This window comes from Castanea sativa, chromosome 6 (genome assembly GCF_040712315.1).
Source record: "Castanea sativa cultivar Marrone di Chiusa Pesio chromosome 6, ASM4071231v1".
NCBI classification, from domain to species: Eukaryota; Viridiplantae; Streptophyta; class Magnoliopsida; order Fagales; family Fagaceae; genus Castanea; species Castanea sativa.
The window spans coordinates 1,409,759-1,437,352 of record NC_134018.1 but is presented as its reverse complement, the minus strand read 5'-3'; the positions used below and the strand labels follow the sequence as shown (position 1 = coordinate 1,437,352).

At 33.8% G+C, this 27,594-nt stretch overlaps 2 protein-coding genes and 1 long non-coding RNA gene across 4 annotated transcripts; 1 reads left to right on the top strand and 2 right to left on the bottom strand.

The window, feature by feature from the left end:
- Positions 1 to 3,108: 3,108 nt before the first annotated feature.
- LOC142640793 (uncharacterized) lies at positions 3,109 to 5,842 on the top strand. The gene is made up of 4 exons (XM_075815055.1): positions 3,109 to 4,257; positions 4,465 to 4,677; positions 4,771 to 4,862; positions 4,963 to 5,842. Exons 1-4 carry the CDS (start codon positions 3,445 to 3,447, stop codon positions 5,681 to 5,683), a joined length of 1,839 nt encoding a protein of 612 aa, XP_075671170.1. The 5' UTR covers positions 3,109 to 3,444; the 3' UTR covers positions 5,684 to 5,842.
- Positions 5,843 to 9,443: 3,601 nt separating this feature from the next.
- On the bottom strand, positions 9,444 to 18,426 carry LOC142640794 (uncharacterized). Of its 2 annotated transcripts, none has more exons than XR_012845239.1 (5): positions 15,500 to 16,519; positions 14,995 to 15,079; positions 12,351 to 12,506; positions 9,587 to 11,194; positions 9,444 to 9,515 (listed from the first exon to the last, which is right to left on the bottom strand). It is a non-coding gene; the product is annotated as an uncharacterized LOC142640794 (long non-coding RNA). The 2 variants fall into 2 exon arrangements; XR_012845240.1 differs by lacking the exon at positions 9,444 to 9,515 and adding an exon at positions 18,107 to 18,426 and having other exon boundaries at positions 10,769 to 11,194; positions 15,500 to 15,737.
- A 3,581-nt stretch (positions 18,427 to 22,007) lies between these two features.
- Positions 22,008 to 22,881, bottom strand: LOC142640868 (chaperone protein dnaJ 11, chloroplastic). The gene has a single exon (XM_075815176.1). The coding sequence runs from the start codon at positions 22,767 to 22,769 to the stop codon at positions 22,248 to 22,250; it is 522 nt and encodes a 173-aa protein (XP_075671291.1). The 5' UTR covers positions 22,770 to 22,881; the 3' UTR covers positions 22,008 to 22,247.
- Between the last annotated feature and the right edge of the window lie 4,713 nt (positions 22,882 to 27,594).

Below are 27,594 nucleotides of genomic sequence, written 5' to 3'. Positions count from 1 at the left end.
GGGCTAAAGGGCTCTGCTTTGGTGAGGTTCTGCGTCATCTCAAAAAACAAAGTGTGCACACACGTACACATGAAGCTCAATTTTAGATGCAAGATATTATGTGATATCTACTCAACACGTTTGTGTTTGTATGGTATTATGTGATATCTATTTTCGCCTAGGCAACAATGAGCTTTACTTGAACAGCTTCTGGGGCACCTTTTGAAGTCGTATTTGCCTTAACTTGTATTTTCTTGTGCCTTAATTTTAGTTCCAAACACTATTAGTTTGTGTTTGTAAACCAGTCTAGGTTTTTTTTTTTTTTTTTCAGAATAACTTTATTGAAGACCAAGACAGGCGGAAGCAAAACAGCAATGGGACTGCCCACAAACTTACTGACATGCCTCTTCCAAGATTACATTTACAACGGCAAAAACTCCCGAAATCAAAAGATGCAAAAACAGAATTAAGCATAGACTAGCTAGCTTTGAGTTCTCCAAAGAATAAAGGTTTTCATTTAAGATGAGGCATGATGAAGATAACAGGTTCGACCCATAATTTACTACCAATAAGTCTTTGTTAAGATTAAGGAGCATAGGTCACTGAAACATTCTTTGGATGCCTGGGAATCAAAATATTCATTCTTAACTTTTTCAAACCCAATTCTCATCCTGTTATGATCTATCATCTATCTTTTTTTTAAAAAAATAAAATACAAAATTTGTTATGATCAATGAATTAAGAGAGAAGTTATCTTATACGTCCGATGTATATGACTCATGTGAGACTAGCATATGATCAATGAATTAAAAGAGAAGTTATCTTATACGTACGATGTATAAGACTCATGTGAGACTGACATGTGAAGCCTACATGTCAGTCTCACATGAGTTGTATACGTCGGACATATACAAGATTTTTTTGAATTAAGATTATGCTGGCTAGACATGTATTTTTTTTTCACTCTGACATTGCTATGCCTAGATTGTGCACAAAGTTCCAGTCACAAAACATAGTTCATAAATACGAGTCATAACTCATAACCCCTGAAGTGAGTTTGCACTTCGACATAAAAGCTATATTTTCATGTCCACAACATATGGAAAGAAGAACAGCGCTGACAATTTCATTGATCCATAAGTTACATAGATTCGAAAACTTCCCATCAGCTGCACTTGAATTTCAAAAGATGAGCACCTGGCTAGAAACTTCAAGGAATTAATTTTCTCTATGCTTCCTTGTTGCACATTTTTAATAATATTCTATCAAGAAAAGGCCTTGGTTCTATGATGTAATAGCAGTGCTTTTTTCTTTGGTTCTGTATCATAATATCATTTCCATTTCCAAATATGTTGCTGGTAATTAAATTTTAACTTCTTAAATGAACTCTTGATAGATTCTTAGAAACCCTTGTCAATAGGCTGGTTTCTTCAGGTTCTTATTTTGATTCCGTTTTCTTTCCCTGTCAAAAGGTTTTCTGCTGAAAAGAGTTCAAAAAATGATTCACAAGTAAATCATATTTATCTAATTATTATAAATATTTATTCAATTATACCAAGAGCTTGTAACTCAACTAGTTGGCATTTTCTAGTATCTTTATCTAATTAAATATTTATTTAATTATTTCAAGAGTTTTATAGCTCAACTAGTTAACACTTTGTAATAATTTTATTAGAGAACTTTAGGGTTTCAACCTATTTTTCCATGTTGTAACTATCAAATCATCAAAAAAAAAATGAAATTATCGAAATATAAAGAGCCCAAACATACCTCAATACAATTAGTATATGCTTTCCTCTCGCCATCCTCTTCTTAATAGAGGCAACCCAATACCTCTTGAGTCCACCATCCTAGATTGACGATGCTGGGGGAATGGGACCATCAGTCTAGCCACTGAAATCGGCCTTAATGAGGAAGCAAGTATCTCTTGTTATTGAGATATGTTAATAAATGAGTACCATGTGAGAGCTTGGTGGGACCAACTTAAAAAAAAAATCGTATAAAATTGAATTATATGGCATTCACTTGTTGGCTTGTTACATGACTAACTTGGTATAAAGCATTAGCATCAGTATGTGTAAAGTCTTGCAAAAAAGAAAAAGTTACTTATTTTACATATTTTGAGCAAAAAAACACTCACATCAGTGGGTGTAAAATTGTGTATTTATGCACTATTGCTACAGTAATCATGCATATATGCATGGTTATTGTAGCTCTTCTATCTATTATTTGATATTTTTTCGCTCTTCTCTCTCTGCCTTGTTAGACTCTCTCTCACCCACTTTCCTTAGAGATTCTTAACACCTCATGAAATCTTGGATTCAAAACCTCCAACCAGCATCGTAAGATTACCCCGAAATCTTCCTTTTAATTACTTTGTGTGTGGTGATGAGGGGATTACACACATTCAAGGTAAAATCACATGCTCAAAGAGCATTAGACAGTAGACACCCCTTAATAGGAACCAAAAAAAAAAACCATTAATTTTACCCAAAAAAAAAAAAATTCTTGACAATTTCCTCAACAATTTTGGTCTTAAGTCAAGTGCTTGAAGAGTTCTGAATACTCCCGAATAGCCACAAAAATAAAAAAAAAACATTAATTCTACCCAAAAATAAATAAATCTTGACAATTTTTGCTCAATAATTTTGGTCCCAGGTATGGTTATAAAATAAAAATAAAAAACTTACAAAAAGATTTAGCAATAACTATAAATGTGCCACTTAAATAAATAATAAATAAGTGTTTGAATTACTTTTTATAATTGATATCAATTTATAAGAATTTTACAGGGAAATTTGTAGGGTGCAAGCAAACCCAATGTCAATGCCCTTTACCCACCCAATCAGCAGTCACCTTCAGATTGCCACTAGTTATAGTAGCTACAAATATTCAATATTTTTAAGCTAGTGAAAAAAATACTCCAAAACGATGTCATTTCAATGAAAAAAAAACAAAAAAAAGGTGTAGATCACAAGTAAAGGCAGAGCAACCGGCAGGTTAATTTGTCTCTTGATTGATTAAAATATAATTCAAAATTATTACTACGCTGACACATCACCAGCCCTCAAATATGACCGTTACAGTTCTCAACGTTCCAAAATTCTAAAATTCAAAAAGTTAGCTCCTTTTTTGGGTCCCTTTACTAAAACCAAAGCTTACCGTTGCCAACGTCCACTCACTACTACATGAAAACTCCGTGAATCTTGATCTCACCCCCCCAAAACATTCAATGCTTCTTCTTTAGCTCTCCTTTGATCAGTACAAAATCAAATCTTTCACACCCAATATCATTTTTTTTTTTGGCTCCTCATTCAATTCTTCTTTGTTTACTATTCTTGAATTTCTTGGTTCTTTGTTGGGTTTCTTTCTTTGACTTCAAGTTTTAATCTTTTTCTTCTTTCTTTTCTCAAATCTCAATCTCTCCTTGAGTTTGACAATTGGGTTTTTGAAAAAAGGGCTGCCATGGCAACATTGGCACCAGGAATACTAATGAAGCTTTTGGATGGCATGAACACAGGGATGAAACCCACTAGTGAGCACAGAAACTCGCTTTTGCAGGTCACAGACATCGTTCCGGCTGATCTTGATGAGAAGAATCTTTGGCCAAGCCATGGATTTTACATTAAAGTCTCTGATTCTTCTCACTCAATCTATGTCAGTCTTCCTTCAGAACAAGATGATTTTGTTCTCAGCAATAAAATGCAGCTTGGGCAGTTCATCTATGTCGATAGATTGGAGCCAGGGTCTCCTGTTCCGGTCATAAAAGGTGCTAAACCAATCCCGGGCCGACACCCATTTGTGGGGACACCAGAACCATTAATGGGTCTTAGAGAGAAAGGTGAACCAATGTCCACTTCAAAGCTCTCAGCGAAAACTCACAGAAGGGGTTCTTGGGGGACAGGAGGGCCAGAGGGTGTCTCTGTTTCCTCTCCCATGGTTTACAAGCCGGTTAATTTGGATTTCGATCAGTGTAGTACACCGGTAAAAGAGCGTGGTAGTAATAATTTTCCAATGTCTCCGATGATAAGAAGAGGAGGGAGGGTTGGCAAGGATGGAAATTGTAGTGGTGGTGGTGGTGGTGGTGGTGGGGGTATTAGATGTTCATTTGGTGGTGGTCTATTGGCAAAGATGGTGGATAATAATAATAAGGGAGAAAGCCCTGCTGCTATGCTTAGGAAAAGCTGTGTAGCCCCTTCTTCTGCTTCGAAATTCCCGAGGAGTAGGAGTGTTTGTGAAAGAGAGCCTAAGAACCCAATCAGTCCCTTCAACTTAGCTGTAGGTACATTGTTCTCTTTGTTGTTTTGAATTTGAATTCTTCATAGAGCAAACAATATTGCAGGATCAATTATGAATGTTTTTTCTGTTATGTTGTGTTATAGACAGCTTTTCAGTGCCCAACTTTGTTGAAAAAATTGTTGTAGGCTTATAATTATTGGTAAGTTTTGTTACCAATTTGACATGAATGTATTTATCTAATTGTAGGAAAAGAAAAGTGCCACTCCTCCGCCGAGTACACGGAGTGCAAGAGTGGCAACTTCCCTCAATATGGGTGGAGATGCCCAGAGCTCCAACTCAAACTCAAAGGTGACACCTCAATTACAATCTCAGTCTGATAATCCAGCTTCTGATATCAGCACCAGCACCAGCACCAGTCTCCCCATGAATTTACCTGGAAAACTTAGCCTATTGGGCAAGGTAAATTTCCTACCTGAGTCATTTGTACCTACCTTAGAGCTTTTTTTGACTAAATTTTGCAGCTCCATTTGCTTATTATTCCATGCTTTACAGGAAGCAGTGCAGCAGCGAGAAACAGCTCAGAAAATTGCCCTTCAAGCACTAAGAGATGCTTCGGCTACTGAAACACTAGTTCGGTCTCTCAAGTAAGTATAAAAACCCTTCTATTAGCTTATTTCTGTAGTGAACTTCCTGGCTACTTAATTACATTCTCTTAATCTAATATACTCATGTGGTTTGCTGTAGGATGTTTTCCAACTTAAGCAAATCAGCTAAACCTGATGCTCCTGCAGCTTGTTTTGATCGGTTTCTGGAATTTCATCACCAAATTGTGCAAGCAGTGACTGATATGGTGTCCATTCAAGCAGCTACTTCGGCTTCTGAAATGGCTCAAAATCCAAATGCCAAAAAATCTGAAGAAGAGTCCCCTGTATTACACGAAAACATACACAACTCAATGGACCAAAGCCGAAATTCAGAACTAAATTTATCCAAAAGGCGAACAGCATTATACAAATCCATTGCAGTCTTTCCTGAAAGAGGTGAGCAGAAGACAAGTTTGGGAAAAGTCCTGAGATCAAATTTCAACCACAAGTCATCTTTGGATAGAAAACCGTCTACCCCACTCGGAAAACTGCCACTTGAAGCTGCTGCTTTGGGCGAAAACGATGAAAACAAGAAACCAGCCTCTTCCTGCAGCAGCCTTAGCAATACAATCAAATTGGGGAAACAGGTTGAAACAGAAGCTGGAAACTGGTTTATGGACTTTTTGGAGAAGGCATTGGAAAAGGGCATGAAGAAAACAAAAGGAGCAGCAGATGGGGATATTAAGAAAGTTCCTCAGTCTCTCATACTGAAGGTTATTAACTGGGTTGAGGTAGAGCAATCTGATGGTAGTAAGCGTCCGGTTCATCCCAAGGCAGCACAGGTGGCCCGGAAGTTGAGGATCAAGATGAAGAATCCTTGAATACAGAACATAAGCAGAGTCTTTCAATTTTTCTTTTTTATTGGCATTGTTTATGTTCCAACTATATGGAGATTCTGTTGCAGTTGTTGAATCTCTCTTGTGCATGCATGTACACGTATCGATCGAAGCATTTATTCATTCGTTTTCCTTTAACTAATATGTCTTGTTGCCTAATTCTGTTGTCATTGACACAAATTGTTAAGATAATCTTAATAATTGCTGCTGGTTTTCCAAAAAAAAAAAATTGAGCATTCGTAGCACAACAAGAGCCATATACTTTATTCTCAAAGACACTTTATACTAGCGCATAGACAAAAGAGTAAATCCATTGGTGTCAGATATTTATTTATAGTAGATTGCAAAGTTGATTGAAGAGTAAATCCATTGGTGTCAATTATTTATTCATATATTCTGGTTTTGGGATTGGAAGACATGCCGAGTTTTCCAAACCATCAAGTATGCATTGGGTATGAGCGGCACCTATAGGACCAAAGCAAGGTAGGAACTTGTGGCTGGGATAGATTGATTTACTGGTAAGTTAATTCTCACTCTGATATTATTGTGGACTCATTCATACATGCATATTTTTTGGTACGTCTCAGTTATTTTATATTCTACATGCTGACTTATGCAATGTATATTTCTAAACTTGATTGATAGTCATCTTTCTAAACTTACGCAATGTAAATATCTGATACAGATGAGTGTAGTATTATTGTAGTAAAGAAAAGTTCTGGGAGTTTTGTATGATGACTCAAATAACAGAACATCCTTGGAGTAGATGTCCATGTAGATACTGGGTTTGACTTTGTAGTATCACACATTTATCATCAATTTGTGTTCATGGATTGATTTAGTGAACCAAAAGTTGTTGCTTTTTCAACATCTGATTTCTTTCTTTCTTTCATTTGAAGATATTTGATTCCTCCTCATGCAATAACATAGTGATTATTTTAAGCCTTTATGCATTTAAGGATGTGTTCACCTTGACTTTGTAGCATCACACATTTATCATCAATTTGTGTTCATGGATTGATTTAGTGAACCAAAAGTTTGTTGCTTTTTCAACATCTGATTTCTTTCTTTCTTTCATTTGAAGATATTTGCTTCCTCCTCATGCAATAATATAGTGATTATTTTAAGCCTTTATGCATTTAAGGATGTGTTCACCTTGAAGGTTGAAGACCTGATGAGAGATGAGTGGGCTGACAGCTGACTGACCACAGATCCCAAGCAACAAATTGCTTCAACATTCCGTATACTCTGCCTGCAACACCTCAATATTGTAATAGTCATCCTGAGGTCTACACTTCTATTAATAACTTTGTAACTTAAGTTATCTGCATTGCAAACGTAGTGTTCTTATAGAGTATTTGAGAGCACCAAGAGCAGACAATTCACATTCTACCAGACACAATTCAAAATATGTCAGAAATTTTTTTCCAAGGTGATAACAGGCTTTTTTAACATTTAACTTGCCAATACTTCTGAGGACCTGCTTCAAAGCCATTTAGACACTATTAGCTATGCATATGAAATGCTCTCCTCTCTTTCCCTCTCTCCATAACATATATATGTTTAGGTATATGTATATGTAAAGGACCTGCATAACGTGTGCTTGCATGTTGAATTGCTTTAACGTTAGAATTCCATTGCAACCAACCCCCTAAGTCATTGATTGGAGTCTTATAACAAAGATAGCCAAACAATTGCTCTTAAAATCAAGATGAAGATCAAATCTTGCCCCCACTGTCTTGCATCTGTTCTCATTATCGTTTTTTCTCTGAGGACAGTAGAGTCTTTTTCCCAGTTTAGGTTTTTTTTTTTTTTTTTTTAATAGCAAAAATTACCTTGCCCATGTAAAATGCCAGAACCATGATAAGTTGTTGAATGAATGCCGTTGCTGCAAATATTACTGCTGAGTCTATAAGTATGTGCTTGTTACTCAACCAGGGTGTAGTAGCTACACAATCGAGTTCATGCTCCTCTTGTAGTACCATGCCTTTGAGTTAGTTATTATGGGTGGCTGAGAGTAAAGTTAATTGAAGGGGTGACATAAATATTATACATGTAATGTTTTTAGAAATAGCAAGATAACACATCTATAACTCATCATTCTATTTGTAGTCAAATCCTCTGTTTTTTTAGTTCTTTAGCATCTTCCTGAAGTTGCTAAAGATGTGTTCAATATTTATGTGGTGTCTAAGATGTGTTTCAAATTATCACATTAAAGCTGAAGTTGCAACACACACAAACTCACCTGAATACTTTGTCTTTCACATTTTTTGACTTGCATGGTGAATCTGTTCAGCAATTTGGAAGCTAACTTCTTTAAATCTGGCACTCATCAATCAAGCTGGTGGTGATGGTTCTCAACCTTCTAGCTGTTAAACAATGACTTGGAATGCATCTGACTAAAAGACATCTGACTAAAATAATATAACTTAGAAGTCTGGTTGGGATAACTTAGAAGTTAGAAGTTAAAACACATCTGGCTAAAAGACATTATTTACAAAAGAAAGTGCAAGATAAATACTGCCACTCGTTGGTTGGGATAACAGGGAAGTTGTACCAAAACATATAGAAGGATGTTAGGCAGATACATTACAAGAACTTCTGCAGCCCTGGAAAAGAGGCATTCCAAGAAATATACATAATCAAAGGTAAATGTTAACAAGAACTGCATGGTGCTTGTTAAGGTTAAAATAATGTGAGTTTCACTTAATAAAAAAATTGGATAAATGGGAAAAAAATGACATAGTATAAAGTTAACCCTATAGCCTATAAGACTGACAAAAATACTGACATAAAGTTAGATGACACAACCCATTATCCCAAAAAAAAAAAAAAAAAGGTATTCCAATCTTGTATTCATCTCAAGATGACACATAAAAATCATTGCCAACAATTTTGGCCCCAAAAAAGTCAACATTTATAGAAATAATCTTTTTTTTTTTTTCAGTTTTTTATTGTTACACACGCATTATAAGAAAATGAGGTACTGGTATAAGAAAATAGGTGACACAAACCATTATCCAAAAAAAGAAAGGAAAGAAAAGGCATTCCAATCTTGTATTCATCTCAAGATGACACATACAAATCATCGCCAACAATTTTGACCCCAAAAAAAGTCAACATTTACAGAAATAATCTCTCTCTTCTTCTTCTTCTTCTTCTTCTTCTTCTTCTTCTGTTTTTTATTGTTACACGCATTATAAGAAAATGAGGTACCATTTGAGTCATTTGAGCTACAACCCATTTGTCCATTTAACAAAAACATAAACACACAAAGTGCATATTAATGATTCAAACATAAAAATTGAAAGGATCCATAACAAGCTGAGAGACGAGATAGCAATTCACCTGCAACCCTGAACTGTTTCAGATTGACAATTATGTATTAAACAAGCACTTATGGTTCATTTGGTAACATCAGTTGAAAGAGACTCGTGAGGACACACCTAAGCCACACATGCATTTGGTAGAACAAAGACAACTTTATCAGCACATAAACATTTACAAGAATGAAGAATGAGTCTATTTCTTTGTTTATTTTCTTCCTTCTTTTGTAGATGAACATTATCATATCTCTTCTTGAGCAACTCAAATCATCCACAGCATAAACAACTGGGAATCCCAGATATACCTCAGATTGTTATCAACTGACAAAGCACCCAAAAAACACAGTTGAGTTTACATGTTGAGTAAAGAGAATTTAATTATCACTTCCTTGACTTATAGTGTCCATATTATTATTACCAATTGTTCAAGCTCTTTTTCTAAAAAAATGTGTCCATATTTTCAAGCTCCTTTATGATTGAAGATATGCAATCTGAAACAGATAAGATGAGTTTCAGGAAGTAGCAAAAAAAAAAGAAAAAACCATTAATTCTTGCAACTCACTCTGATATTATTGTGGACTCATTCATACACGAATCTTTTTTGGTACATGCCTCAGTTGTTTTATATTCTACATGCTTACTTATCTGCCTTGATTTGTAGCCGTCTTTCTTAAACCTGCGCAATGTATATTTCACCCTTTAATTTATTGTAAATATCTGATACAGATGAGTGCAGTATTATTGTAGTGAGGAAAAGTTCCGGGTGTGTTATATGAATGCTCCTAGACCAATTTGCTTTCTCGAGCATTTGGCTTTCATGAGGTGAGTTTTAAGTGCCAATGAGACACAAGGGTATTGGTAATTTATATAGTTATTTTTCTAAGATATATAGTATAAAAAAAAAAATAAAAAAAAACTAATGTGGAATATGGCGTGTTCAAGTTTAGTCAACATAATAAAACATTTGTGAGATCATTCAGACAATATGTTCTTATTATGAGTTATATATTCAATCATAATAATTGACATTCCTCTCTTTATAATGGCATGCAATATAACTAATCTTCAAATATATTACTACCTAATAAGTATTATACATGAATGGAGCTTAAAATTCACCCCAAGAAAGCCAAATTCCCTCTCCAATCTCTAGCTATCAAAGCACACAGCATCATTTTGACCAATCGCAACATCACAAGTAATTTTAATCTCCCCTCTCTTTTAACAGAATGAGCTGAAAGCCTTACAATTCATATATTCATTCATTTAACTAATATATCTTGTGTTGCCTAATTTCTGTTGTCATTGACCAAATTGTTAAGACAATCTTAAATAGTTGCTGCTGGTTATCAAAAAAAATTTTGAGCATTTGCAGCACAACAAAGACACCGTATACTAGCAACACATAGACAAAAGGGTAAAATCCATTGGTGCCAGATATATATTTATAGTCGATTGCAAAGTTGCTGGAGTTTAAGGGTGAAATACTGAAATGAGGGTAAATTCTGGTTTTGGGATTGGAAGACATGCCAAGTTTTCAGAACTCTCAAGTATGCAACTTGTGGACCAAAGCAAGGTAGCAACTTGTGGCTGGGATAGATTGATTTACTGGTAAGTTAATTCTCACTCTGATATTATTGTGGACTCATTCGTTCATGCATATTTTTTGGTGCATGTCTCAGTAATTTTATATTCTACATGCTGACTTATCTGGCTGGGTTGACATTCATCTTTCTAAACTTGCGCAATGTATATTTCCACTCTTTAATTCATTGTAAATTTCTGATACAGATGAGTGTAGTATTATTATTGTTAAGAAAAGTTCTGGGTCATTTGTATGAACTCAAATAACAGAACATCCTTGGAGTAGATGTCCATGTAGATACTGGGTTTGACTGTGTTGTATCACACATTATCATCAATTTGAGTTCATGGATTGATTTAAGGAACCGGAAGTTGTTGCATTTTCAACAGCTGTTTTCTTTCTTTCTTTCATTTGAAGATATCTGCCTCCTCCTTGTGCAATAATATAAATGATTATTTTAAGCCTTCACGCATTTGAGGATGTTCACCTTGAAGGTTGTGTGAAGACCTAATGAGAGATGCATGGGGCTGACTGACTACAGATCCCATGTAACAAATTGCTTCAACATTCTGTATACTCAGCTGCCTGCAACACCTCAATATTGTTATAGTCATACTGAGCCCAGGGTTCTATACTTATATTTATAATTTTGTAACTGAAGACATAGGAATTTAAACCATTAGTTGCCATTATCTACATTACAAACGTAGTGGTCTTATAGAGCATTTGAGAGCACCAAGAGCAGATGATATCATGATACAAGCACTTCACATTCAACCGAAAAAAATTCAAATGACATCTATGCCATGGCCTTATAGCGCATTTGAGAGCATCAAGAGCAGATGATACAAGCTCTTACATTCTACCAAACATAATTCAGACGACATCTATGTCAGAAAATTTTTTCCAAGGTGATAACAGGTTTTTTTAACATTGAACATGGCAAGGCTTATGAGGACCTACTCCAAAGCCATTTAGTTATTAGCTATGCATGTGAAATGCTCTCTCTCTCTCCCTCTCTCTCCATAACAAGAATATGCGTATGTATATGTAAAAAGACCTGCATAACGTGTGCTTGCATGTTGAATTGATTGTTTCCTATGTACTTCTATCCCTTCTAGCCTAGTTATTAATGTTAGAGTTCCATTGCAACCAACCCCCTAACTCATTGATTGGAGTCTTATAACAAAGATAGCCAAAAAATTGCTCTTAAAATCAAGATGAAGATCAAATCTTGCCCCCACTGTCTTGCATCTGTTCTCATTATCGTTTTTTCTCTGATAACAGTAGCAGTCTTTTTTCCAGTTTAGATATTTTTTTATAGCAAAAATTGCCTTGCCCATGTAAAATGCCAGATCCATGATAAGTTGTCAAACGGATGCTGTTGCTGCAAATATTACTGCTGAGTACTATAAGTATGTGCTAGTTACTCATCGAGGGTGTTGTAGCCATGCAATTGAGCAACTCTGTTCATGCTCCTCTTGTAGTACCATGCATTTGAGTTGTCATTTTTTCTTAAGTTATAAAGTTAATTGAAGGGGTGACATAAATATTATACATGTAATGTTTTTAGACATAGTAAGATAACACATCTTTAACTCATCATTCTATTTGTAGTCAGATCCTCTGTTTTTTAGTTCTTTAACATCTTCCTGAAGTTGCTAAAGATGTGTTCAATATTTATGTGGTGTCTAAGATGTCTTTCAAATTATCACATTAAAGCTGAAGTTGCAACACACACCTGAATACTTTGTCTTTCACATTTTTTGACTTGCATGGTGAATCTGTTGAGCAATTTGGAAGCTAACTTCTTTAAATCTGGCACTCATCAATCAAGTTGGTGGTGATAGTTCTCAACCTTCTAGCTGTTAAAAACAACGACTAGGAATGCATCTGACTAAAATAATATAACTTAGAAGTTAGAAGTTAAAACACATCTGACTAAAAGACAATATTACAAAAGAAAGTGCAAGATAATACTGCCTGTGTTGGTTGGGATAACAGGAAAGTTGTACCAAAACATATAGAAGGATGTTAGACAGATATGGACAAAAATACTGACATAAAGCTAGGTGACACACACAACCCATTATCCAAAAAAAAAAAGGCATTCCAATCTTGTATTCATCTCAAGATGACACATACAAATCATCACCAACAATTTTGGCCCCCAAAAAAATTCAATATTTACAGAAATAATCTCTCCTTTTTATTCTTCTTCTTCTTCTTCTTCTTCTTCTTCCTATTTCTGTTTCTGTTTTTTATTGTTACACACACATTATAAGAAAATGAGGTACCATTTGAGCTACAACCCATTGGTCCATTTAACAAAAACATAAACTCACAAAGTGCATATTAATGATTCAAACATAAAAATCAAAAGGATCACAGAGAGACGAGATTGCAATTCACCCACAACCCTGAACTGTTTCAGATCCATGGAAGACAATTAAGTATTAAACAAGCACGTATGGTTAATTTGGTAACATCAGTTGAAAGAGACTCGTGAGGACACACCTAAGCTACACATGCATTTGGCAGAACAAGACAACTTTATCAGCACATAAACATTTATAAGAATGAAGAATGAACATTATCATATCACTTCCTTCTTTATTTATTTTCTTCCTTCTTTTGTAGATGAACATTATCATATCACTTCTTGAGCTTGAGAAAAACTATTAATTTCAAACTTTAACACCCCCTGCCCCATCAAAAAAAAAAAATGGAAATTTGTTTGCCTATGATATCTAAGAAGCATTTTGCCTTTCCATAGAGTACAGAATACAAAATTTCTGAGGAATCTGAAATTTTACCCCAAAAAAAAAAAGTATGATGCATGATATTAGCATGTAACCAAGATAGCACCCAATTAGCTACAAAATATCATCAAACTATCTAAGGATATAAACTGAAAACAAGACTTGTGCTGTGCTCGGAAAATCAACTCTTTAGTTCATAAGACCAGAAAGTCATTCAGGTTTTCATATTTTAACCTGATTCATTTCATTTTGTATGCCTTTTGCATTGCAGGTCAAAGATTTGGGTTAGTGGGTACATCTATGACCTAGCCAGGCTTCCAGAAATCAGGCAGAAAAAATAAATGGAGCAACTCAAATCATCCACAAAATAAACAACTGGAAAGCCCAGATATACTTCAGATTGTTGTCAACTGACAGAGCACCAAAAACAAAGTTGAGTTTACATGTTGAGTAAAGAGAATTTAATTGTCACTCCTTGACTTATATTGTCCATATTGTTATTATCAGTTGTTCAAGCTCTTTGTCTAAAAAAATTGTGTCCATATTTTCTAGCTTTTTTGTGATTGAAGACATGAAATCTGAAACAGATAAAGATGAGTTTCAGGAAGCATCAATGGTATGGCACTAAGAAAATAAGAAGCAGGTATTCAAAGAAAAAACTTAAAATTTTCCCTTAAATGTGAACTTTTTTGCAAAGTCACCTCAGATTGCATAGTCAGTGCATCCCAAAATTAAAACTATAATAACAATAACGAACAAGATTTAGATGTACAGGACCAAAAATAATTTACTTACATAGTTATAGTTCTTCCTACAGGAATGGGAAATATTTACATAAGTGAAGAGTCTCAGTCCAACTATCTAGTATGCACAAGGTCCAATCTAATTGAACTTTTTCTATTTTCCTTTTTCTCCTTGCTTCATAAATGAAAATTTACCACACCCCCGCCCCCTCCCCCCAAAAAAAAAAAATTGGAACTTTACAATCTTGCAATTTTTATGGTCAAGTTTTCAAGCCATGAACCCCAAAACCAGAACCATACATATGCATGAACAAAAGCACAAGAAAACGAAAATACAAAAGGAATTCTCCTTTCGTTCAAAGTTAAGCATCAATATTTCCATCCAAAAACTATTTATCATTTCCAGAATAATTTGCATATCTTCCCAGTTATTTATGAGCTCCGAACTTGATTTTTGAATTACCAAGGTTAGACTAGGTGACAACTGTGAGTTGCAAAGTTGAAAGGAAATGTGTCGAGGCAATCACTCAAGCTACATCTATGAACAACCTTATATACATATATCATATCTTATGAAATGCATAATTGAAACTTACTCAGCCACTAAATCTTGCATCCTTCAACAAAATCTACTAATACCCTTAGATTGCCCAAAATACACAGAATTGTGATCTTCCTCAAGTACAGTTTATCAGTTAGTTAAATGTGACATATAGCTCAATATTTCATTGAAATACAGCACTATAGATTAACTCATTTCAGTCCTCCTTTTCATTTTCACATTGGTCATCTACACCTAAGGCAGTAAACGGTAAACCTGGCTCAATACCACATGGACATATACAAGAAATCTATTACAAAACACTCCCAAGTGATATACCTTCCTCTGCCACAAGCCTAACAACAAGGGCTTGGATTTTTCCATTCAAATTTGGCCCACTTGAGTCCTTTTCATTCTTCGTAGCCTGAAATTTCAAGAATTCATCATATATATCATCCAAATCTTAATATAACAACTCTCTCCCCCCCAAAAAAAAAAAAGTTTTCTTTTATATGCCCAAAATAACTAACAACTCACACCCTCATATGATTACCATTTCACTCTGCATCCATAACCATTCATTACCTAACACCACTTCACTCTTATAACCTGAATTCAATTATGCATTTGCAACTACCCATTAATACCACGTCCAAAAAGAAAAATACAATGAGGAATTCACCCCAAAAGCCAAGTGATCCATAAACTACACCATAGCAAAAATAATTGAATTTAACCCAGAAAAAGAAACTACAATATACCCAATTAGAGAAAATTTAGACGAAAATAAATAAATTAATACAATTCCCAAATAATAAGCAAACCAAAAAATCCAAATCTTTACCTGACCTGACACTGTTGCAAAAACCAATGGGTCCACTGTGAATTACCCAGCAAGGCTTTTCTACAACAAATGGGTTGGCGTGTGGTGTGAAGCATTTGAATTGATAGAAGAAGCATTTGGTATGGCAAGATACTGTCTTTGAACAATTTGATTTGGAAGGTGCTTGAGCTTGAAGCAGTTGTTTCTAGCTATCTTTTTGTTTCTTTTAGTTCAAAGTTTGCATTTTTAAGGTATGGAACTACACAGACCAATAGAGAATAGTGAATGAAAACCCCCTAGCAAGGGTTTTGTGGAAATGAATGCTAAGGCAGTAATGCTTAGGTGGGGGTTAAAAATTAAAATGGCTTATATCCAAAAAAAACAAAAAAAAGCCAAAAAACCAAAAAAAACAAAAACAAAAACAAAAACAAAAACAAAACAAAACAAAAAAGAGGAGAAGAAAAACAAAAGAACTGTGAAATAATTCCATCCTTCTTGTAATACTAATTTTTCTATTAAAAAAAGATTGTCTAGAAGGTTTTTCTTCTGATGAAAATTTTCATGTACCTTCCTTAATTTTCCATGCTCAAATTTCATTAGGGGATGTTAATTTGTAAACATCTTCACTTTAATGAGATTTTTCCTTATAGTCAAAACATATGAAAGCTGAATTTTGATTAGAATTTTCCAACAAAGCCTTCCTTTTTCTATAGTATTGAGTTGAGTCTCAGAGATTTCAAATCAAAGTAATGTTCTGTGTTACTTTGTAAGAGGGTGTGCATTGAAAGTGGGCCAACTCTCATAGAAACAAAGTTTGACAAGGACAAACTTTTCCTCCAAACCTGTCCAAAGGACAATTTCTTTCTGCCCATCTAACAATTAAGTTGAAATTGTCAATCAACTCCAACCCAATCGCTGTTATTGCACTCCATTTTCTTCGTCTATACTTTTGTTTTCCAGCTAGCACTTGCATTTGTAACTATCAGTCTATCACCATCCATAACTATAGGATGCGGTAGCATCAATGTAAATTTATTTAAAGAATATACGTCTTTCTTTTTCTTTTTCTTTTTTTGGAGAAACATATATCTTGTAATGAATTTTATGTGGTGCTTGTAAAAAATTGTCGCAGTTGCAAAACAGAATCTTGAGTTTAAAAAAAAAAAACTCTCTTAATATTCCAGAACACTTGAAAATACTCTTCTAATCTTCTAAAACGTCTAACCAAATAGATTTATAGCCTATATAACAAATTTCTTTAAGAAAATTATATTGTAAGTTAATGTTTATAAATTCAATAAGAGTTTTAATATAAGGATTTGCTTTATAATGACTTTTTTTTATCAAGTCCAAACACATTAATTTTTTATATAAACCGAATTCAAACCCTCACCCTAACCTTTTATTTGATTACAAGTGACTCAGAACTAATTAAACCCATATTGTAAACCAATATTTAAAGTAAATGGTAAATTTACATAAATTAGAAATTGTAATTTTTATGATCAAGTTTTCAAGCCATGAACCTCAAAACCAGAACCATACATATGCATATGAACAAAAGCACAAGAAAACAAAAATACAAAAGGAATTCTCCTTTCGGTCAAAGTTTAGCATCAATATTTCCATCCAAAAACTATTTATCATTTCCAGAATAATTTGCATATCTTCCCAGTTATTTATGAGCTCCAAACTTGATTTTCGAATTACCAAGGTTAGACTAGGTGACAACTGTGAGTTGCAAAGTTGCTAGGAAATGTGTCAAGGCAATCACCCTAGCTACATCTATGAGCAACCTTATATACATATATCATATCTTGTGAAATGCATAATTGAAACTTACTCAGCCACGAAATCTTGCATCCTTCAACAAAATCTACTAATACCCTTAGATTGCCCAAAATACTCAGAATTGTGATCTTCCTCAAGTACAGTTTATCAGTTAGTTAAATGTGACATATAGCTCAATATTTCATTGAAATACAACACTACAGATTAACTCATTTCAGTCCTCCTTTTCATTTTCACATTGGTCATCTACACCTAAGGCAGTAAACGGTAAACCTGGCTCAATACCACATGGACATATACAAGAAATCTATTACAAAACACTCCCAAGTGATATACCTTCCCCTGCCACAAGCCTAACAACAAGGGCTTGGATTTTTCCATTCAAATTAGGCCCACTTGAGTCCTTTTCATCCTTCGTAGCCTGAAATTTCAAGAATTCATCATATATATCATCCAAATCTTAATATAACAAATCTCTCCCCCCCAAAAAAAAAGGTTTTCTTTTTTAGGCCCAAAATAACTAACAATTCACACCCTCATACATTACCATCTCACTCTGCATCCATACCATTCATTACCTAACACCACTTCACTCTTATAACCTGAATTCAATTATGCAATTGCAACTACCCATTAATACCACCTCCAAAAAGAAAAATACAATGAGGAATTCACACCAAAAGCCAAGTGATCCATAAACTACACCATAGCACAAATAATTGAATTTAACCCAGAAAAAGAAACTACAATATACCCAATTAGAGAAAATTTAGACAAAAATAAATAAATTAATACAATTCCCAAATAATCAGCAAACTACAAAATCCAAATCATTACCTGACCTGACACTGTTGCAAAAACCAATGGGTCCACTGTGAATTACCCAGCAAGGCTTTTCTACAACACATGGGTTGGTGTGTGGTGTGGAGCATTTGAATTGATAGAAGAAGCATTTGGTATGGCAAGGTATTGTCTTTGAACAATTTGATTTGGAAGGTACTTGAGCTTGAAGCAGTTGTTTACACCAAAATGCTATCTTTTTGTTTCTTTTAGTTCAAAGTTTGCATTTTTAAGGTGTGGAACTACACAGACCAATAGAGAATAGTAAATGAAAACCCCCTAGCAAGGGTTTTGTGGAAATGAATGCTAATGCAGTAATGCTTAGGCGGGGGTTAAAAATCAAAATGGCTTATAGCACAAAAACAAAAACAAAAAAAAACAAAAAAAAAAAAAAACGAAAAAAAAAGGAGAAGAAAAACAAAAGGGCTGTGAAATAATTCCATCCTTCTTGTAATTTTTCTATTAAAAAAAGATTGTCTAGAAGGTTTTTCTTCTGATGAAAATTTTCATGCACCTTCCTTAATTTTCCCTGGTCAAATTTCATTAGGGAATGTTAATTTGTAAACATCTTCACTTTCTTTTTGGAATGAGATTTTCCGTTCTAGTCAAAAGACTCAAAACATATGAAGCTGAATTTTGACTTGAATTTCCCAACAAAGCCTTTCTTTTTCTTTAGTATTGAGTTGAGTCTCAAAGATTTCAAATCAAAGGAACGTGTAGTGTTAATTTGTAAGAGGGTGTGCATTGAAAGTGGGCCAACTCTCATAGAAACAAAGTTTAACAAGGAAAAACTTTTCCTCCAAACCCATCCAAAGGACAATTTCTTTCTGCCCATCTAACAATTAAGTTGAAATTGTCAATCAACTCCAACCCAATCGCTGTTATTGCACTTCATTTTCTTCGTCAATACTTTTGCTTTCCAGATAGCACTTGTTTTGTAACTATCAGTTTATCACCATCCATAACTATAGGATGTGGTAGCATCCATGTAAATTTATTTAAAGAATATGTCTTTCTTTTTCTTTTTCTATTTTTGGAGAAACATATATCTTGTAATGAATTTTATGTGGTGCTTGTAAAAAACTGTCGTGGTTGTAAAACAGAATCTTGAGTTTTAGAAAAAAACTCTCTTAATATTCTAAAACGCTTGAAAATACTCTTCTAATCTTCTAATCTTCTAAAATACGCTTAATGAGGAATTCACACCAAAAGCCAAGTGATCCATAAACTACACCATAGCACAAATAATTGAATTTAACCCAGAAAAAGAAACTACAATATACCCAATTAGAGAAAATTTAGACAAAAATAAATAAATTAATACAATTCCCAAATAATCAGCAAACTACAAAATCCAAATCATTACCTGACCTGACACTGTTGCAAAAACCAATGGGTCCACTGTGAATTACCCAGCAAGGCATTTCTACAACACATGGGTTGGTGTGTGGTGTGGAGCATTTGAATTGATAAAAGAAGCATTTGGTATGGCAGTTGTTTCTACGCCAAAATGCTATCTTTTTGTTTCTTTTAGTTCAAAGTTAACATTTTTAAGGTGTGGAATTACACAGACCAATAGAGAATAGTGAATGAAATTATGAAAACCCCCTAGCAAGGGTTTTGGGGAATTTTGCGTTTTAAAATTGAACTGTGGTATACTGCGCAATAGATGTTTGTGGAAATGAATGCTAATGCAGTAATGCTTGGTGGGGGTTAAAAATTAAAATGGCTTATAGCAACAAAAAAAAATTAAAAATTAAAAATTAAAATAAAACAAAAGGGCTGTGAAATAACTCCATCCTTATTGTAATTTTTCGAGAAAAAAAAAAAATGTCTAGAAGGTTTTTCTTCTGATGAAAATTTTCATGTACCTTCCTTAATTTTCCATGGTCAAATTTCATTAGGGAATGTTAATTTGTAAACATCTTCACTTTCTTTCTGGAATGAGATTTTTCCTTCTAGTCAAAACATTTGAAAGCTGAATTTTGATTAGAATTTCCAACAAAGCCTTTCTTTTTCTGTAGTATTGAGTTGAGTCTCAGAGATTTCAAATCAAAGGAATGTGTTGTGTTAATTTGTTAGAGGGTGTGCATTGAAAGTGGGCCAACTCTCATAGAAACAAAGTTTAACAAGGACAAACTTTTCCTCCAAACCTGTTCTAAGGACAATTTCTTTCTGCCCATCTAACAATTAAGTTGAAATTGTCAATCAACTCCAACCCAATCGCTGTTATTGCACTCCATTTTCTTCGTCAATACTTTTGTTTTCCAGCTAGCACTTGCATTTGTAACTATCAGTCTATCACCATCCATAACTACAGGATGAGGTAGTAGCATAAATTTAAATAGTATATGTCTTTATCTTTCTTTTTCTTTTTCTTTTTCTTTTTCTTTTTATGGAGAAACAAAGAGTATATATCTTATAATGAATTTTATGTGGCGTGAAAAACTGCCGTGGCTGCAAATCAGAGTTTTAAAAACAACTCTTTTAATCTTCCAAATTGAAATTTTTTAAAAAAAAAAAAAAAAAAAATTAGTCTCCCAAAAAGTCTAACCAAATGGATTTATGGTCTGTACAATGAATTACTCTTTCTTTAAGAAAATTATATTGTAAGTTAATGATTGTAAATTTGATAGTTTTAATTTATGGATTTGATTGATAATAATTGCTCTATATCAACTCCAATCACAAATTGATTTTTGATATAAACAGAATTTGAACCCCTAATATTTTATTTAATTACAAGTGATTTAGAACTAATTATACCCGTATTGTAAACCAACATTTAAAATAAATGGTAAATTAAAAAAAATTATTAACATTATCTCTATAGATACATACTCTTTCACTTACTCGATTCACTAAAATTTACCTACCCTAGGGGTGTCCACCAAACCCGACCCCCTGCCAAACCTGCCCCGCCCCTTATAATGATAGCTCTTTATAGGTCCAAACACAAATTGATTTTTGATATAAACCAAATTGAACTCCTAACCTTTTGATATAAACCAAATTTGATCCCTAATTTTTTATTGGAATACAAGTGATTTAGAACTAATTAAACCCATATTGTAGACTAACATTTAGAGTAAATGGTAAATTTAAATATTAACATTATACATATTAACTTCTGTCCTTTCTTTTCTTTTATCTCCACTCCCATAAGAAATTGTAATTTCTTTCTTTCTAAACCTCTACCGTTGGACCACTCTCCACTATCTGTATGTATAACTGTTTCTCTTTCTCCTGAATATAATAATAAGAATAAAATCCAAGTTAGTAAGAAAATAAAATTCGAGTTAACTGAACAATTTACATTAAACTCTCAAAAATTCTAAAACTAAATTTCAGGACTAACCAAGCAAACATTAATTTCTCATTCTATCAAAAACATTAATTTCTCAACACACTCATAAAGAAAAATTATGAAAGACCCATTTGGTAAGAAAATTCTTAGATAGTCCTAGAATATAATAAAATAATGCTTCTTCTTCTCACATTCATAGGAAAATTCATTCATTAAATTCATGGTGAGATCTATTATGAATGTGAGAGAAGAGAGGATCACTCTCCGTGTACTTAAAAATTACTCCATTTAGTATCACAGTTTAAATAATAATTTTTAATTTTTAAACAACATTACACATATTTTTATCCACTTTTTCACCCACACGTATATCAAAAATACTCAAACAACCTAACTTAAACTTCTCCCAAACACCTCTAACCAGCGTCCCCTCTTGACGACAACTCTTTATCATCCAAAACACTTAGAGGCAAAAATTAAATCTAAATCTCTTATACAACTATTAAAGAAAGTCTTTAGCAAAGCTAATTCAATCCCACTATATTGCCCATTTATTAAAAACAAAAATGTTAAACATTATAATGTGATTCATTGAACTGTAAAGCTCCATTTGCTAACATATATATAATATTTACTCGAAAATTGGGTGGTGGTACAATTTACAGATTTTCTCTACATTTTCCACGTCACCGGGACAGAGAAACAAAAACACCCCCAATCAAAAATTAGAGAAAAAAAAAAGAAAGAAAAATTTTTCTTTTTTTTTTGGGTTAACAAAAAAAAGGACAGAAGAAAATATCTATGGGGACCTACGGCGGTTCCTAGTTCAAGCTACCAGCACTGATTGATTTTCCATCTTCGAGTCATGTAAAATCCAGTTGGATTTGGAGTTGAGAATCCAAATCCGACGCCGAACCCAAAAGGTCCCCTCTGGTTGCTGAACTGGGAAGTGGTGTTCCCCAAAGAGAGATCGTAGAGCGCACGTGCCACCGGATCGGAGAGCGTCGCGTACGCGTTGTGAATCTCTATGAAATCTATGCCGTCTGATTCGGAGTCCGACTCGATTTCCGCCTTGTCTTCGTCTTGGTGGTGATGTTGTTGGATCATGGCGTCCGGATGGTACATCTTGGCCAGGCTCCGGTACGCTGACTTGATCTCTGTCAACGAAGCCGTTCGCTCCACTTTGAGCACCTCGTACAGACTCGTCGGATGCACCGTCGCCGACGAGGTATACGGCCTCGCCTCTGTCGCCGTGACAGTATAGGCCTTGACTGACCGTTTGGAAGAGGAGAATCTGGTTTCCGGCGAGAAATAGAGAGGTGCCGCCGTGGGGAGGTTGAGAGTCCCGAACATTGAGAAAGGAAGTTTGAGGGTTTTAGGGGTAAAATGGGAAAAGAGCTGAGAAAATTTTAGAGAAAAGAGAGAATGAGAAGTCTGTGTGAATGTATGAAATAAGAAAGAGAGGGAGATGGTTTTATATATAAAGAGTCAATGAAGTGGGAGAGAGAGAGAGAGAGAGAGAGAGAGAGATGTGGGGTTGGGTTGTGTGGGTTAAGAAAGGAAAGGCAATTGTTTTTGCATTTCAGTGGTCCATGTGGGTTTCTCATATGTCTTCTAGAAGATCTCTCTCTTTCTTTCTCTCTTTTCTTTTTTTTACTTTCTTTGCCTACTAGTTTTTTACATGGCTCATGAGCCATGGCTGTGAAATTTCTTTAGAATTTCTTTTAAAGGGTTTTGCTAGTACATACTCTTTCGAGGTCGTTTGGATTCGCGTTTGTGCGTCCACGTCCCGTTTTTGTTTTTTTTTTTTTTTACCCAGCAGCATATATTGACTTTTTAGTCATGAACAGTGCGCAAATGCACTGTTCACGAATCCCACAAATTTCACTTTTCAATAACTTTTTCATTAAAAATGGGTCTCACAGAACTATTCACACCTTTAAAAATTATTTTGCTACAGTATTTTCAGTTTCAGCAAAATAAGTTCTATCCAAACGAACCCTTCATATACTCGTCTCACTATAATTTACCCTAGGAGTGTCCACCAGACTCGGCCTCCTGCCAAACCCACCTGAAACCAAGCCAACCATCACTCGAACTGACACATGAGGCGGTTAGTGGCGGGTGACCTCCTTCAAAACCAAATAGGAGGGGGTCGAGTAGCCAGCCTTCCCTCTGAAATTCGATATAAATTGACCCGACCAACCTTCCATAAAAATATCTCAAAATTCTCGTTGGAGTCCTCCATCTCTACTAAGAACTTAACCTAAAATCACATTGTTGTCCAATATTCTGCCTAGATTTGGTGAAAATATAGCGATTTTTTTGCAAGCTCTGGTGGAGATCTTGCAATCTAGTCGAAGATTCAGAGGAAATCTGAAGTCTTTAACAAGATCCTCCTAGAGCCACCACTGTCTCGGTTTCAATTGAAACCGACTCCACTAGTGCAAAGCTCAATTCAAACTGATTTGATCACCGATTCGATTGACGAAAAGTCCTCCAATTTGCCACCAAACGAAGTTGGGCCCAATTCGAGTTGGGCACAAACTTGACTCGGACCAACTTGTGGATAGCCCTAATCTACCCCAACACAAAACATACACCATTTCATATAAAAAAAAATAATTAAAAAAATTTGTGATAATTTCAGTGTCACTAGACTTTTCATTCTTTTAATAAGTGTGTGTTTGGCATTTGATAAACTAACTTTTTGCTTATGTTTATGTGTTTTTGGATTCCACACTACTTTTTCTCTTACCATTATTAAAAATAATATAAGTTTAAGTTTTTGAAAATAGACTAATTTTTAGCTTTTTGTCTCACATTATGCAAATAAGCTATCATAAATAAACAATTCTCAAACAGACATTACAAATGAAAATATCATTTTGGTCTCTATATTTTGGAGTCATTGTCAAATTGATCCTTACTTTTTTTCTAACTCTACACTCTAGAGTTATTGTTTAAAATACAATGAATATTATGATTAAATGCTCAACTAGTAATACTTGTTTCCATTGGTTTACTTGACTTAAAAAATAGTTTGACTTAAAATAAAAATTTATCTTCAAAATGTTGTACATAGTCATGATGTTAAAAATACTATACATTTTACTACATAGTCTTACAAATTGATATGCCAGTTTTTAAATGATTGATGCAAAAATATCACAAATTTTACCATATATAGTTTATAAATTTAATGTATTACCAATCAAAATAAAATAATTCAAATATTTATGTGTAACCAAACACATTCATCTCAAGTTATATTAGATTTGAGGAGTTTATAATGGTTTAAGGCTTGAGATCTAATGGACCTCCCTTAATGCATGGCAAATAGAGGGTGGTAAGCCAGCATTAACTTAAATCATAAAGGCATATTTAATGTGAAATGGGTCTAATAAGGGTTTATAGATGGGTCACCTAGTCATGGTTTGTTCACACTTTGGAAAGGTTTTAACATCCTTTGGATAGCTCAATATCCCTACTCACCATGAGCTGTAGGTTTGTATCCATCACTAATTGCCTATTTGGAAGGAAGAAAAATTGATTAAAAAGGAATGAAATATATATAATATTTTAAAATATTATTGATTATAATTTACCACGGAAACTTACAACAATCTTATATATATATATATATTGAAAATTTAACTCACAATTTTGTACAATAGGTTTCACAAACAGTCAAAATTTGATCCCTTAAGATTTTAATATATTATTCAATTGTTTGAATTAAGATTTTCATATTTAATGTGGAGAAATTATTTAAGTAGGGGAAATTATTGATCTAGCAGCAGCTCATAAGATTATTTACATATTCTTTTAATCATACGATTTATTTAATCATTTGACTTATTTAAACGATATAATGACTTCTATAATTTAATACATGTGGATAGTTTTATGAACTCTCACGTGATCTCTAATTTAGTTGAGAGGAAAACTTTACACAATGACTAAATTTAGTATATTAGTTGTATATGATACCGTTAAATATCACCAATTAAGTTAATTCACATACTCTTCTAAAGAAAAAAAAGAATCCAATTCACATACATTGCATGAATAAGTTTATAGTAAATTTGTTTTGGTTAGGTATGTCATTATTAGGGGAATGCTATGATGGATTTCATTTTCTTTATAAAGTGTAGATAAAAGAGAATAAAATTTGATTTGTCCAACTCATATTATCATCAAGATGAGGTGTTCCAAAAAGTGAAGAAGAAAATTTGATTGTCCAACTCATATTATGTAGTGTTTGTGTTACACGTTGAGCGTGTTAAAAAAGTAGGATAATGCAAATTGGCAAATTGGGAAATACAACGTGCGCAGCGTGGAATTGCCCATTGGTAATGTGTATTGGCTAATGGCTATTGCAATCATTGATTGCGTTTTGTGAGATTGGCTTTGGCTCACATCAAGAGACAAGAGCGGCTCATAAAATCATATTACTTGTAGCCGACACGAAGTGCTAGCCGCGTATGTACACACTTCACTTTACAACTAGAAAGAAGTTTTCAAAAGTCTCCCACATGCCAAGAGTTTCTAGAAGATAAGATAAAGCAGCCAACATTCATGGGATTATTGGATTTGGTTCCGTCCTTCTCAGCTCTCCGAATTCTTCTTCTGTTTCTGTTTCTGTGCCGTGTACATATCTTTCATCTTTGCAATACATAGGGTTTGTTTGGATAAAATTTATTGTTAAAAATTAAAAACTAAAAACACTGTAGTAAAATAATTTTTAAAAGGGTAAAAAATACTGGTCATTGGCCAAAAGTTACTATTCATAGCCAATGAACAGTAACAAACATGAGTAAAAAAAAAAAAAAAAAAAAAAAAAAACTTGGACATGGACGCGCGTTTTGGCTATCCAAATGCCCTCATAATACATGCACTAGTCAAGCTACATGATTGGAGACTTCCGAAGCACGAGGAAATGTACTTATTTTTCTCATGGTATAGTTTATTTATTAAATTTATAGTGAAGTCTATCATAAATCTTTGCAATACATGCACTAGTCAAGTTACATGATTGGGTACTTCTAAAGCATGAGAAATTGTACTTATTTTTCTCATATGGTATAGTTTATTCATTAAATTCATAGTGAGGTCTATGAGGTTTACCACGAATTTGAGAGGAAAGAGCTCTCTCCTAAAAAAAGATTTGAGAATTCCTTATAATATATATATATATATATATAAAACATTTTAGTAACTTAGCCTACAAAAACACGACTTGGTCCCCCAAATCTTTAAATTAAATTTAATGATGCTCCTAAATAAAGAATTGTCTAATTGATCTAGTAGTTATAGATAAAGTTTATTTTTTAATTTATTTTTTAAATTCACTTTTCTTTGTAAAATGTGTTCTTGTATCTATTAAAGTTTTAGATACAAGAACACACTTCACTTTACAACTAGTAAGAAGTTTTCAAAAGTCTCCCACATGCCAAGAGTTTCTAGAAGATATAGATAAAAAAACCAACATTCATGGAATTATTGGGTCGGTCCCTCTCAGTTATCAGAATTCATCTTTTGTTTCTGTGCCGTGTATATATCATCTATTTTTGAAATACATGTAATGGCGGAGCTACATGATTAGGTAGGGGCCTTGTTCTTAAGTACTTCTGAAATATGAAGAATTGTGCTTATTTTTTTCACATTTATAGTATGATTTACTTATTAAATTCATGGTGAGGTTCACCATGAATTTGAGAGGAGGGAGTCCTTCCCTAAAAAATATTTGAGAATTCTTTTATATAAATATAAATATATATATATATATATATATTAAAGTTTTGGATCATTCATATTATTTTTGAACATTTTATTAGTTCAATTGAAAAAAAATTTACTTACTTTGAAAGACTATCTGGTAATTTATAATGAAAAGTAAAATTTTAAAGATTTCACTATGGAAGATAGTAAAAGATGAATTTAATTTTATGAAAGATCGTCAACAAACATGATCTTTATGTGTGTATGTGAATAGATGTATATGTTTTTGTGTGTGTATGAGAGTTTGTATAGAGTATTGACTAATAAATTAGTACCACAAGTCGCCCCCTCTCCCAAATGAAAAATTTTGGCTCTGCCCCTGAATACATGACACAATAACAGTAAAATGAAACCCTTAGGCAAAGATAGGAAGAGACAAGTAGCATCACATTAC

Coding starts and splice junctions, on each gene's coding strand:
- LOC142640793 (XM_075815055.1), top strand. CDS start 3,445: ATGGCAACATTGGCACCAGGAATACTAATGAAGCTTTTGGATGGCATG. Junction 4,258..4,464: donor TCAGTCCCTTCAACTTAGCT/GTAGGTACATTG, acceptor ATCTAATTGTAG/GAAAAGAAAAGTGCCACTCC. Junction 4,863..4,962: donor ACACTAGTTCGGTCTCTCAA/GTAAGTATAAAA, acceptor GGTTTGCTGTAG/GATGTTTTCCAACTTAAGCA.
- LOC142640868 (XM_075815176.1), bottom strand. CDS start 22,769: ATGTTCGGGACTCTCAACCTCCCCACGGCGGCACCTCTCTATTTCTCG.